Raw genomic sequence first — 15,333 nt, 5'->3', positions numbered from 1 at the left:
CATGTTCTTATTGTGAGTTTCGTTTTTGTCTTTGAATACTTTGAATGACAAAGAAACCTCATTTCACTGACCCTTTCCTTTTTACAGTTTTCACGGCTTCCTGCATTGCTATGCATTAATTTTGAGTGCTTTTTTTTAAATCAGAATGAAAATTAAAGTATGGCCTTGAAGAAACAATATTCTGGAATAATGGGTGCCTTTAAAACAGTTGTCTTTACGAGAGCATGAAAGTTAAGTTAGATACTACAAGGCATGTTCCTGTCCATGCAGCATGCATCAAAGGATTTTTCTGTCATTCTGAACTTAGTGTCTGTCTTTCTCGGTATTCAGCATTGTAATTTTTAAGTCTCTTCGCTTCATGTTCATGCGAGAATCACTAACAGCCATGGCTGGAGGCTTTAATTTTCCCAGAAGAGTGAGCACAAAATTCAAGCAGGGTTTGCAGCAAATACCTTTTTTCCACTTGTGAGATAGCATACAATAAAATCCACTAGATTTCATGATGATGAAATGCATCTATGTTTTAACGATTGAGCATCACTTTTGCTCAATCAAATCTTTAACATCTTCTTCAAGTCAAAGTAATATTTCTGCCTGATTTATTCTGTTTCCAGTAAGACAGCCATAGGAACCAGAAAAGAATAACCTGAAAGAGTAATTAATTTTGGATGGTGTAAATGTTCATCTTTTTTTGTTTGAACATTCCACAGATCATCTTACAACACTACCCCATGTGCAAAAGTATTTGAAGTCTGTCCGTTACATTGAAGAACTTCAGAAATTTGTAGAAGATGACAATTATAAGTAAGTGCTATTCTTTTCTTCAGATTTTGGGGAATTTAATGGAAAGATCGCTTGGCCATTAGTTTGATTAAGAGTTGACTAAAAAGCCATTGTCTGAAGATGCTTTGGGGTTTGTCTGGTGTTCTTAATATTTTATTAATGGATCTCATAATACCAGGATGCCTGAGTAAAATCCAGAATGACAGTCTTCCTTTATGACTCTAACCAGATTTCCAAAATGAAATGTCTTTATAAAAGTTGAAAGAAGATGAAAATCTAGTCTTTATTCTATTACATAATGGTTGTATTCTGGGAATTTTGTTAAGGAACCTTAAAGCCATCTCCAAGATGTCTGGGATTGACTCTGTGCTATTGTAAATAATATATTCAAAACATCTTCCAGTTTCAAATTATTATTTTTAATAAACTGGTATTTAAGATATAAACCTGACAATTTTGGGGCTTTAAGCCTGTTAAAGCAATGCTTACAAAAGAGGTGAAGAAGAGCTAACCCACGCAATGGTGTGAAATAGACACCATAGAGCACATTGGTCAGTATGTGAATGTGCTCCAGTTAAAGGAGGTGGTAATCCCTGGCCAATAATTCTGAAAGAACTAGCACATTCAATCATAGGTCTAGTGGCCGAGGTTTTAAATAACTCAACCAAGGCAGATGCAATGCTATATAATTAGCCATTGACAAATATAGTACCTCTATTTAGGTGAACAAAATTAAAAGTATTTAACCAGATGTTCAGTAATACAATGGTGGTATGAAAGATTTTAAAATATGTTTTGGAGAGCAAGGTTGCTAATGAACTTCTTTAAAACCAGTCTTGTTACCAGTTTTATTAAATACTTTAGTTAAGAACTTTGTCTCAGAATTTGTGTGTACTTAGACCATATGCTAATAAAACAGTGTTGGAAGGGTTCATCAAAGTAGATGATGATTTGGATATCACAAAGGATCAGATGGCCTGATGACTAAAATGATAGTGACACACAAATCAAAATGTTATATATTTATTCTAAAAATAATTTATGGTGTTGTTCAGTAGATGTCTGTCAGAAGTGAGATAGAGCCATGAAAAGACAAATTCATCCCTACTCCCTATCAAAAATTTATCAAAGCTGGACGTGAGCTGGCAATGTGCTCTCGCAGCCCAGAAAGCCAACCGTATCCTGGGCTACATCAAAAGAAGCATGGCCAGCAGGTTGAGGGAGGTGATTCTGCCCCTCTGCTCTGCTCTCGTGAGACCCCACCTGGAATACTGCATCCAGCTCTGAGGTCCTCAGCACAGGAAAGACATGGACCTGTGGGAGCGGGTCCAGAGGAGGCCACAAAAATGATCAGAGGGCTGGAACACCTCTCCTATGAGGAAAGGCTGAGAGAGCTGGGGTTGTTCAGCCTGGAGAAGAGAAGGCTGTGGGGAGACCTTATTGCAGCCTTCCAATATTTAAAGGGGGCTTATAAGAAAAATGGGGACAGACTTTTTAGCAAGGCCTGCTGCGACAGGACAAGGGGTAATGGTTTTAAACTGAAGGAGGGTAGATTTAGACTAAACACAAGAAAAAAAAATGTTCACTGTGAGAGTGGTGAAACACTGGAACAGGTTGCCCAGAGAGGTGGTAGATGCCCTATCCAAGGACAGGCTGGATGGGGCTCTGAGCAACCTGATCTAGTTGAAGATGTCCCTTCTCATTGCAGGGGGGATGGACTAGATGACCTTTAAAGGTCCTTTCCATCCCATAGCATTCTATGATTCTATGAAAACTGGACTGAAGTCACGAGAGGTATTAAAAAGAGGGAAAAATTTGATTCTTAGCATAGTAAAGTTGCTGCAGTTTGTATACATTGGAGAACTTTGGCCTTTTTCTACCGTGTTTGTTTCATCAGAATAAAGCTTTAAATTAAAGTCTGTATTCATCAAAACTCATCACAACTACCCTTAAAGAGAACTCTCATTCCTCTTCCATCTTTGTATTTGATAAGAAGTTTTTGGATTTTGTTTTCAACATTTGATTTCACATTTTCTTTGCAGTTTTCCCTAATGGATCTTCAGTTTTATAGCATTTTCTAGTCCCATGCCAGAAGAAACTGTAAGCCTTAAAAAGGCAGAGAGTGCTAAGTTTTTATAGGGGGAAAGAATCTCCTCTGTCTTTCTCTTTCCAGTGACCACTCTTTTTGAGCCAGGGACTGCATTAGTGTATGCTGAAGAGATGTATGCTTGACCTTTGGCAGGGAGAACAGTACCAGGCTGTCAGGGAGAGAAACTTAGATAGTTGCCCCAAAATGTATTGGCAGGATCCCAACACACGTTTCACCAAATGAGAACCTCAGTTACACTGAAAAGGAAAATTTGGCAGCCACTTTATATAAACAAAGCTTTTCTCTGCAATTTCTTGTGCCAGTCCAATTGCTTGCTTTAGGTTCGTGCTTGTCAGCAAGTAGGAACACTCCAGAAAACCCCTGACAATTATGTCATATCCTAAAAATAATAGATCTGTCTTGCTCAGCCCATATACTGTTGTCTGCAGAAGTTGAGAAATTATAACATTTGCTAGTTACAAGACTAAAGGGACAGAAATAGGACCTAAAGCATCAGGATTCCTTCCAGTTATACCCAAAATGTATTGCTAATCATTGTTATCTCAGGGCATCACTGGCAGCCAATGGGCTTCAGAGATACCACGATGCAGCTGCTGCAGGATATTTTTCCTCCTCCAGGAGTGTAAGAAGTGATCTGAGGAGCGTGCTTGTCCCCAAATATGCAGTTTTTCCCTGAGCTAGACAGTGCTATCCAAACATTGTGGCACCATGCTGCATCCTTTCCTAACCTGCCATGCCTTGCAGCGGTTCCAAAACAAATTTTTTGCTGACCTTTTGGTATCATTAGGTCAGGCCTGGGGTGCTCCACAGTTGTTCTTGGTCTAAATTGGCCTTGGTATTCTCCACAGTTGTTCCTTGAGTAAAGCCAGTTTGAAGACTGTTATTTGTACTACAATGTTATCTGGACAGGACAATCAGGATTGGAATCCCATTCTGTAGGCTGCTATCTATACATGTAATTCAGTTCTTTAGAGCATATTAGTCAAGACACTGATATTCCAATATACTAGCAAGATGATTTACAGAAAAATCAGTTCAAATTTAGATTCAGATAGGCAGGATGCTATGGGAAAGCATCCAAGAGAAATTAATAGGCAATTAAAATATTATACTGACTCCTGACAATGATATTGCTATAAAAGTGCCAGCTGCACCATATTGGTTTTAGTCTTATGGTAACAGGAATTGTATGGCAGGTGCTTAAAAATATTAGTACTTATAACAGTGAACCTTGGCCACAGTCCATCTTAAATAGGCCTCCTAGGCAGCTATATTCCTTGGACCTTTTCCACCAAGAATTGCTGTCAAAGGCAGGGGTAGGGGGAAACCTTCAGTGTTAGTCTTGAGATTTCTAGTGATCCAGTGGCCATATGGATCAATAGCTATAGTTGTGACTTGGCTGTCTCTTCCACAGCACATTCTCAGGGACAGTGAAGTTTCCAGAAACTGTTGAACCTACTGTTTAAGTGCTACACAGGCAGCCCAAAATGTTCCAGATATGTCAGACCCATTTTGCTTCATACACAAATACTGGTCAGAAATGCTCTGAGTGACAGCTTTGAGGACTGCACTGCCTTATTGCAACTTAGATCTTCTTTGTCTCAAGACAGATGAATAAGTTTTGTTCAGCCTCCTCATGGAGCAGCTAAATTTCTTGCTCAAGTAAGGCTATTCTCTGTCTTCATTCACTTGCTTAATATTAGGAGAATTGAGTAAAAGTAGCTTTACTGTCTTAGCAGTAGTTTCATCCTGTACTGGAGAGCATACTCCCATGAAACAGAACTATGTTCAAGACTGGCTACCTGTTTTATTTTCTGCATTATGTTAGGTTCTTCTTTTCCTGCTAATTGGGAAGGTTACTCTTAAATGAGCTATATGGCAGCACTCAGTAGCAGAGTGTTATTTAAGGCTAGGTTGGGATAGAGGTCCAGTTTACTTTACAGAGCATACCAGCCGTAACACGTTCCAGAAAATATTTTGAGTATCAGGCTTTTAAAAAAAAAAAAATTGTTTACATCATCTTTTTACTATCCAAGAACAAAGCCTTCACATACTCTCCCTATGCCTTGTTCTTTAAAGCTTTGTCTTGATTCCCAAAGGTAAATTGGTGGTTTGTTAATTCAGTAAATCTCTATGCTGATTTTTTTCCTAGAGATTTTACTTCTAGTTTTTGTTTCACCTTAGATTGTTAATACTAACTCCTCAGTTTTGGAATTTCAGTTTCTAATGGGCAGTTTCTGAGGTTGATATCTAGGATCTATCCTGGCATGTCTCTTGCTGAACTCTTGCTGTATAATTTTGGAATGTTGAAATTTCATATGTCAGCACTTAGACCTTGCACTAAGACTAGGCTTCCTGACCGTGGTAAAGCAAAGATTTTAGTTTTGAAAAAAATTCCTGAAAAAAACTAATTCCAACAGTGCTGTGATATTGGATGAATATAGTGACTTGTAAGATGAATTTCTGATCATATACAGGTGCAAACACAAAAAAGATAATGTCGTTATGAGTGGTTTATTAGGCATGCTGGAACAAAGGTAGTTTTTTAATTGTAGTAATACTAGTGAGTATCATTGGGGACAGTGAGCTGTGAGAATATAATTTGGTACGTGATGGATATGAATGATGAATGTTGGTTGTAAGCACACCAGGTGTCAAGTCTGCACAGACCTATTGATAGTATCACACTAAACCTACAAGGGGCCAAAGATTCTGACTCTCTGAGTGCTGTTTGGGAGACATTGCTCATGCTGCTGGCATAACTATATGCACATGTGGTGAGGTGAGAGCAGATGAGCATGCGTGCACATGCATGTAACCTGTGCTTCTCAGTGGAAAATGCAGCCTCAGAGGAATTGCAAAAATGAATTTGGGTGGAGACAAACAAGCCAAGACTGGTTGAAACTGCACTGACTGTCAGTATCACTTCTTTGAAATAAAAATGGTTTTGATTGTTTCCAGCCTTCTGGTGGAGAGAGGGAAGAGGAGAGAAGGTGGTCCAGGAATGACATCTCATTGTCAGAATATATTCCCTTTTCTCACAGTTTATTTTAAATATTTTGTTAAACATGTCGGCATGAGTATTTTACATTTACCAAAACTCAAATTTAGGCTCATATTTATTTGCTGTTCTTTTAATACATCCTGTGTTTTCCAAAGTTGAATAGCTAAATTGCATTTTTGTCATTTTGAAAACATTGCAGAATTCTGGCATTGTTGAAGTCAATGACCAAACTATCAGAGACTTAGCAAGGGCTAAGATTTCAGACTGTACTTTAACATAACCAAACAGATAAACAACATTATCTAGCTTTACGTTTTCTAGAGAGATGACCAGTGGAGAGTGATGTAATCTCATTTTATAGCACTAAAGGCTCACTTGTTGCTCTGTCAGTGAACTTCTAAGTGCAGCACACCACAAGTGCTTTCTTGATTGTCTAATGATACCACACCTCTTTCTAAAACCTTGTTAAAAGCATAAAGGTGTTAAGTCTTACTTTCTGCTGTTATCGTCCCCTTTTCTTCTTTACAAGAATATTTTTAAACAGAGAGAAATAATATATAGTGCAAGTAGTTGCATGGAAGTTGATCTTACTTGCTTTTGTCAGATGTTCTGATAACTAAAGAAGGTATAAGAATGCTCTTCCCTTAAATCTGATAGCAGGTCATGGCACTTCCCCTTATGTACATATTCATAGGCAGTATTTCACCTGTGCTGTTTTTCAAACATGTAAGAGTTGTACTGGGTCTTGGAGCTTGATACATAGTAAGCTAATTAAGTTGATAAAAAATGTAAAGTTGGATAAGTGATTTGTGGCCTCCTCAGGTATGTGAGGTAGTCCTGCCACAATTGCTCTGAAAAATACCTAATTCTGTAAATAGTTGTCTGAAATGATAGACTGGACCTGCTTAATTAGCAGGATTCAGTTCAGCATGCTTAAGAATAAGAGTCTAGTCTGTAATCCTTACATGTAAATTTAAATTCCTTTTAGTCTTAACAAAACAAGAAATTTTCAGGAGGAATGCATTACAAATCACATTATTGTAAAAGGGAGAGCTTACATGGACTGAATTGCAGTCATATCTTCTTGTAATGGGCTTATTAGACAAATGTTTCCACAGTGACCAAATAAATTGTGGGTGTTGCCACAGGGGGCTAATAAAACTGAGTAATCTGTTTGATAACAGGACAAGGAAAGAGCATCAGAGATGAGTTCCTCAAAGCTGCCAGAAACTAAAACATGCAGTTATCATGTGTGGGGAAGGATGGGTAACAGCTCCCTTGTACAGACAGAAATAGAAGAAAGAAATTAGCAATTGTGGAACAGTGGCGTGTTAGCAGGAGAAGGGTTGTCTGCTTCTGTTTGGAGAACAACTGCTATGTGAAACAAGTTGAAATGAGTGTTCTGTTTTGCATAAGGACTTTGATTTGTCAAATATGAGCTAACACTATAATGAGCTTAATACCCAAATTTCTCAATATCTGTAAATAGCACAGTTCTGCAGGAGAGTCTTAAAACCAAATTTTTTTTTAAAAAGCTTTCTGCGCAAAAATCAAGCATGGAAACAATAAGCCCCTAATATAGTGAGGAGCAGATCAGCCTTAAAAATGAACAAAGGAGTAACTACTGTGCAAGGGATGCAACTGGAACATTTCTGCAGACACGGAAGATAAATTCACACAATAGGGCCCTATTTACAGGGAAGGACTTCATTAAGTTTTTTTGCCATTTTTCTATACTGCAAGGAATTCCCATATTATTAACATTTGAATTGTGCACTGAGTTATATTATTGTAACTTTCTCATTGTTGGCTTCTAGGAGAGGCATGTTGCCACTTCCTGGTCACGGAAATCATGTTGACAGAAAGAAAAAGTAGTCTAGAAAGGAATGATTCATTACTGACTTGAAATACATTACACTGGATAGTTAAAAGAACCTAGTACTATCAGAAGAATAGAAATCCTAAAACATGAAAGGGGACCATAGGTTCGTTAACTTAGTTCACACTAAAACATAGTTGACAATGTTTAAATACTGTCAAGAATGGACTGGAAGGTATTACCCATAAAACTCTGTGTACATGAAAGACAAGGTAGTAAGGAAAGTGATAGATAAGCCGTGAAATGCTGTTATAGGTTCCTCCCCCCCTGCCCTTTTGCATGTTTTTATCTGAAGTTAAAAAGACACTCACTGGTGTTTGAATACAGCGGAGTACTGCAGTCTGTAGCTTGAAACATTCATAACACTTTTGCGTGTTTAATGCTGTGCAATGACAGCAGTTATTTCCTTTGGTTTTATGCCTGTTTTAAAATTTACTTAACATTGTAGTCCTCCATACTTTTTTGTCAAACTGGTACAGAACAAAGGACCTGTGAATGTCAAGTTAAGAGTGCATAAACTTGACAGGTGACAGAAGTAATACGCACTGGAAGATTAAAACGTGTTGGAGTGCTGAGATAAGGCAGCAGTGAGTGCATAATAACACACTTGGAGTGAGGCAGAGGGGCATATAATATTGTAACTTTCTTCTAATTATCTTCTTTTACTATCAAGTGTTGGTCACTTTACCCACTTATGCTCCTTTTCTATAAGTCATAGCAACTAATATTTCTAAATAGCTATTTCTGAGTGCACATTTCCACATGGTAACAGAATAAATTCACTTTTCATGCACAGAGGGAATGAAATGTTTGCTATTAGGTTTGAGGTTTGTGTCTAAACGTACTAACTTTTGGAGGTTTTTTTCCTAGGTGAAAGACTATATGAACTTACGTTTTTCCACTGATAGGGAGTATAAAATATCGATTTCCATTTCTGTTTTCATAGACTTCCCTCACCGTTTCTTTCTTGGATGTAACAAGTAGTGATTTACTTTAAAAAATTTATTGTTTTGTTACATAACAAAATTAACTACACTTCCAACAAAGTAAAATTCCTGCTTACTGCTGCGAAAATAATTACTTTCTTCAGTTTCTTTCAACTTTTATTGAGAAATTTTTTTTGTTAATTTCTCCGAAATCTTGTTTTTCCAGATTATCATTAAGAATTGAGCCAGGTAACAGCTCTCCTCGACTGGTTTCCTCCAAAGAAGATCTTGCAGGTATAAAACTTCATTTGAAAATTTGAGTAAGGAAATAAATTTAATTACATAAATCCTCCACTGAAGTATATGGGAAAACCCATTTTATGCCAGAGGGTTTTTGAAGGAATTAATCAGTTTCAAATATGGGCTTTTGTTATCTTGTAAGGACTGTCAGAGAATTGATCACTTTCCATGCATATGCCCAGTTTCAGAACGTCCTTGGTCCAGAACACCACTCCTCTGATAGTTGTAAAAGATCTGATTTTTATTACAAATTTCTACATAGCCAGCTTATACTTGGGTTAGCACTGTCCTTTGTCTTAAAATAATTCTCTTCTTTTATGATATTCACCCTCAGAGGTTCTTACAGTAACAAATTATATCCCACATATCAAGATGGATTTCACACGTATCAGCATTCATTTGACTAGGCAAAACAAATCCATTGATCTTCAATGAAGGAAAAGAATTTGATTTCAGAAGTAAAACTTAATTTGCAGAGATTGTAGAGGAGGGATGTACTGTTATTTGCCTTTCTGGAGAACAGGTTTACCTGGATGGCAAAGAGGAGGAGTTTTAAGATGATTTATTAGTAGGTTTCACATTTTTAATAGGTAGTATAAAACCTATTGGACTTTCCTCTGCTGAGATTAAAAACCCAGCTACAGCATAGTATGTCTAAAATTGATCCCTGGAATTGACCAGTGCAAATTGCCAAGGTTGTCAGTACCGATACTAAGTCTTCCACTAACCTTGTTACCATATCAGAGTCTACTGAGAGACCATGATTCCCAGTAGTATTGCTGTGAGCTTCTTTGTCCAGAAGCCAGACCTGGTAATTCAGAGGTATTATCAGTAGCATGAGTCATCAATAAAGATTGCTGACTTGTATATTAATAATTGCAGTTCGAGGGATAACACAGGGTGTTTGTTATCATTGGAACAGAAATTGGATTGTGTGATTTTTTACAAATGCTTGCATTTTCATTATTATTTAAGTGAAGAAGGAAGAACACTCTTTCAGTACAAACGAATCAATGCAGTGAATAACATAGGAAATTCTCCTTTCAGGTTTCTGTGTGAACTAACACATAAATTTGAGACAATTTCGTTGTGTAAAGTGAGAGGACAAAAGATTTGTAATAGCTTTTAGCAACATCTAAAAAACTACAGTACCATCCATAAGTTGACAAAACCAAATCTGCTGTACCTACACAGTTTATTTCTATGAACAGACTAAACAAACATCAGACTATGTGAAATGTACTATAGGAGCCATTATCTCAAAAACTATTCTATTTTAATCTCTTAAACCAGAATGGCCAATTTTCTGTCTCATTATGTTAAACCATGTGTGAATGTAAAAAACCCAAGAGGTCCAGACCACATCTGACAAGAAATTTCGTTTGGCATTCAAAGTGTCTTTTCTTCTCACCAAATGAGAGACAGACAAAGTGAATGAAAGAGAGAAAGAAAAAGGAAAATAATAAATATGAAAGGAGAAAAATAAATACGTGTGGTTTTCCTTCACCTCCCAGCTCTTCATGTTGGCTGCTGTGAAACCCTTTCTAAGTGTCAAATGGCCAGTTATTTATAGGGAACCTCTCATTTGTCTCAGGGTCCTGAATGCTATTCCCAGAGTCAGATAAACGTTTGACCTGGTCTTCAGTTCATACAGTTTTAAGGAAAAAGAAATAGTAATTTGGAAGAAAATACTTCTTCAGGAAGGCGCGCTCCCCCTCTGCCCTCAACGCTCAGTATTATTAATTGCTGTGTAAAATATAAGGAAGTAGTTCACAGGAGGAAATTTTTTTTTTAACTAGGTAAGTTCAAAAGGAGTTCCTAATTAACACTTTCTTTTTACAGACATGTGTATTGGGTCTGGCTAGGATGGATTTATCTTTTCCCTTAGTAGCCCTCATAGTGCTGTGTTTTGTATTGGTAGGTAGAAAGCTGCTGATAACACACCAGTGTTCTGACTACTGCTGAGCAGTGCTCACAGCATCAAGTGTGTCTCTCCAAACCCACCCGCCCCCAAAAAGGCCAGTAGGCTAGGGGTGGGCAAGAGGTTGGGAGGGGACACAGCCAGGACAGCTGACCCAAACTGACCAAAGGGATGTTCGGTACCATATGATGTGCTCAGCAATAAAAGCTAAGAGAAGCCAGGGGGGCATTTGTTATTAAGGCATTTGTCTTCCAAAGCAACCACTGCAAGTGCTGAGGCCCTTCTTCCCAGGCAGTGGCTGGACATTGCCTGCTGATGGGAAGTAGAGGATAAATTCTTTTTTTTTTTTTCTTTGCTTCTGCACGCAGCCTTTGCTTTTCTTTATTAAACTGCCTTTTATTCGACCCACGAGGGTTTTTTTAATCTTATTTTCTTCCCCCGCTGTCCTGCGGAGAAGGGGAGTGATAGAGCAGCTTGGTGGGCACCTGGCAGCCAGCCAAGGTCAACCCACCACATTATGTAATATTTTATTTTGCTTTTGTGAGGATTTGCTTTTTCATACTTCAAACTTAAAACTAAGTCATTGCCTCTGATATGATTATATCTTACGTATGTAAAGCAGACATATGAATGAACTTCTTTGTTTTCTGGCTTTCACTTTTTATTGCTCAAGTTTAAATGCTTTACACTAGGGTTTTAATGTTAACATTTAGTTAGGATGATTGTGGAAGTTCTAACTTTGGTCGTAGCAGCATAGTATGTGATCATCACCAGTACTCTGTAATTCTTAATCAAGGCTTAGACTTTATTAGAGCTGTAATGGAAGGCAATTAAAAATACAGTTCCAAAGTTGGAAACAAGAACTTTGAACTCTCCTGAGCCAGGCAAGTAATATGGCTTTATACTGCAGTGAGCTCAGCTGGAGTCCACAAATACTGATCAGGACAATGTTCAGTAGTACCTACTCAATTGAATATGTAATCATATGGTACCTGGCAATTATTAGGAGAGGGTTAACTTTCCCCTCTGAATTTGCAGTGCCCCTATATGCTCTGTAAGGTTGCTTTAGTCAAAGTGAGAATTAATATGATGACTAGAAACCAAGTCTTGAGTCATTTTTATTACTCCATTCTTCTGTTAGTATTTCCTTCGAAAGCTTGACACACCTGTGGACTGCTGTATTTCTTGCTCAACCAGAGAGTTCTCACTTACTGCCAGTTAGACAATGAACGCCACCAGCATTTTGTAATACCCACATGCATTTTTCAGTGACGTGCACCTATGTGGCTGCAAAAATGCTACTGAAGGGAATCCAGTGTACTATATTGAAAAACCAAATTAATTCCTGGAGAAGGTTAGTTAAGTAAGTTAGCATGACTAACTAAATTTGACTAAGCATGAAGGCAATAATGTATTGTTTATTTTGCAACATTAATAAATAGAAATATAGCCATACATTAGTCTTGAATAATTCTGAGCTAAAATACTGAAATATCAGTTATGAGATGTTTGACCATGGAGAATTAAAAATAGCACATTCAAAGATATTCTAGTCAACTTTATTTGGATTCAATTGATAGTTTGAGATTATTTCCACTTCAGCCATTGTGTGCCAGGAGTAAATCTTTTGCAGTCAGCAAGCTATAATGATAAGAGATGATCTCAAAATAGGTTAGGCAGTAGTTTAATGTTCCAGTCAATAGTTTAAGGCATAGGAGTCTGAAAATAGAGATTTTAAGGTAAAATAAAGGTTCTTGGCCCATAAGGGCAGTCATCAGTTCAGTTCTTCTGATAGTCAGAAAGTTAATATGCTATTAATAGCAGTAAGTCTAGTTGAGTTCCGCATGTGACATACTGCCTTCTTATAGGTTGTGTGTTTCCAAATATGGAGAAAAAGCTCAATATCGTGGTAATAATTCCAAAGTCTATAACGGACTTAAGTGCAGGGAATAGTGTCTTTCATGTCCTGAAGTATAATTACTTGTGTTGATGATGGACATGGATTTTCCTTTCCCAGCATTGTGACTTTATCTTCTACTCAACTTCAGTTTTCTCTCTTTCAAAAGAAGATGAACAGTTTACTCTAGCCAGGGACATTGTGGGTTTCTTTTTTTCCCCTTAAAGTATCTTTATGAATGTGAGGCTCAATAAAAACAGTTAAATCCTTCAATATTTCTGTTTGCAAAGTACTGGAGAAAACCATGTGTCCATTTTCCGCTTAGGTTGCCAACTGGTTTTCCAGTAAATTGGAACAGGAGGCAGACATCTGATTAAAGTGAATGTCTCACAACAAGCTGTGTTTTGTATATTAGTGGCTAAGATGGTCTCATTTAATTACCAAATGCATATATAATTGTGAATAGAGCTTTCACAGGAAGATTTCATGCCTTCCATAACACTGCAGAGATTCTTGTCTCTTGCAAGTAGCATTTAAAAAGGAGCTTTAAACAGTTTAATTCTATGCTTTCAGGAACCGTGTGATTCACACAACTTCCTTGGCAGCGACTTAAGTCTGTTCATTCTGCCTTGCTATGGTTTGAGAGAGAGAATGTAGCTGGAGAGCTTATAGTATGCTAACTGTTCAGTTTCCAGTTGAATTAGCTGTAGAAGACATCTGTGTTCCTGCAGTGTTGGCTAGGAGGTGCCCAGCATTTATGGTACAGCTATTAGATTGTTTTGGAAGGTACAACTCAATACATTTTCCCGGAACAAAAGAAAAGATGTAATGTAATATATGGTAAATAAGTTTGCCTTCTAAGCAACTGAGGTTCCTCAGAGTTTCTGCACCAAGTGTGGCTCAGTATAGGAAACTTTATGCATGTTCTTTATCATCTTAATGTTATTTTGAAAAGTTCAGGGCTCAGTGCTAATCAGAATATAGAAAATGGTTACTTGTTCTCTGAAATATACCATGTTTATCCTGACTTGGAAAACAATATAAAAAGATAAAATAATGTTAAAACAATTACCGTATCCAGAAAATTATATCTAATACAAAGTGACTCAAAGACTGGTCTTCATGATTCTGTGATTTTTGACAAAATGCTTCATTAAAGTTAGCATTTAGAAGTCTTTTTTAGCAACAGCCAGGCCTTAGCTGTGGGCAGCCCTTATTTTGGGGTTTTCATGATGCAATAGTCAGTGATGGACCCTCACTCCCTCCTTTTTTTCTTTTTTTTGCAAGTAGGTCTTGATACAATTCTTGAGAGGAGAATAAGTAGACCAGAGGTTTTATGTTACTACCCTACCAGGAATCTGGAGAATTAATCTGAAACAGGTGTATTCTCTTTTTTGTTATTGGGGTAAAATTCAGCTCATTGTGCTGAGTCTATTCAGCTTTGAGAGTTGCTAAAGAAATTTTAATATTTATTTCCATTAATTAGAAACAGTAGATTTATTGGATGTAAAGTATGTGATATGTAGAAGTTAAAAATGTAGAAACTGAAGGAAGAAAGACTGGGATATTTGCACATTTGTAACCCTCTGAAAGTAGGTATACTACACTAGGGATGTCTGTACAGCAGTCCCAGCATTTTAGAGTAAAAAAACCCTCCACCGTCATTTTCCATGTAAACACTGAGTTTGACATTTAGTTTTGCCATTTGTTTTACTGGTTGCTTTGGCAACTAATAAATAGTTTGTGCTAAGTGCTTTAGCAGCCAGTCATTCTGTGGAAATGAGGATTGTCTAATCCTTCTGCAAGTGCTTGGTTATTGCTTCATATGCAGTGTCTGCTTTTCTTATGCTGTTCTTAAGGCAGAAATGGAAGAACTAAGTTTTCTTCACAAAAGTTTACAGACCATCCAGAAAACTTTGCTCTTTAGCTTCAAACATACTAATTTCCAATCTCTTCCTCTGTGATACTTTCCCTAAAAATTTTTACAACTCATTTGAGTATTTTTGAAAGAAATTAATACCAGACAAATGTGTGGGATTCACATGTTGTTATCAACCACTAAATCCAGCCAGAATCAGTGTGCTGTGTTTTTTTTCTTAACAGACCAAAGCTTCATAAAAATTGTAGAAGAATATTCTCTCAAAGCAAACAAAAATTTATCAGGGAGAGAATGATCGTGCTCAGTTTTTAACTTTATCACTTTCTATTACTTTCTGTGACTTCCTTACGAAACAAGTCTCTTTAATGTCTTAGTTTACTGATGCTAATTTTAACTACCAAGCTATTACTCCCTAGTACTGTTAAGAACATATAAAACAGCCAGAGGACAAGGGGCTTTTCTGCTCTGTTTTTTTTTTTTGTCTTCAGAGCAGTCACCTGAAATAATTTCTGCAAAAAAGGGGGTTTTTTTGATGGATTGGTTAATGTATTTTGTTGAACTTCAGTTTCCCTGCAGCTACGCTCTCACAATGGGTATGTCTTCACTGCCAATATGGATGTAATCCAAGCTCATG

General features: G+C 37.3%; 1 protein-coding gene across 8 annotated transcripts in view; it reads left to right on the top strand.

Annotated features, from left to right (window-relative positions):
• RALGPS1 (Ral GEF with PH domain and SH3 binding motif 1) overlaps positions 1 to 15,333 on the top strand; it is a 155,317-nt gene that overhangs the window by 120,638 nt on the left and 19,346 nt on the right. For all 8 annotated transcript variants that reach the window (XR_014229803.1, XM_082327151.1, XM_082327152.1 and 5 more), the window contains 2 exons: positions 711 to 804; positions 8,929 to 8,996. Coding sequence is in view for 7 of the 8 variants with exons in the window: in XM_082327151.1 (XP_082183277.1) it covers positions 711 to 804; positions 8,929 to 8,996 (162 nt within the window). In the remaining variant the exon portion in view is untranslated. The remainder of the gene's footprint in view (positions 1 to 710; positions 805 to 8,928; positions 8,997 to 15,333) is intronic.

This window comes from Platalea leucorodia (assembly GCF_965183815.1).
Source record: "Platalea leucorodia genome assembly, chromosome: 15".
Classification (NCBI taxonomy): Eukaryota; Metazoa; Chordata; class Aves; order Pelecaniformes; family Threskiornithidae; genus Platalea; species Platalea leucorodia.
Note: the sequence above shows the minus strand (reverse complement) of the source record. Positions and strands in the feature narration are given on the sequence as shown.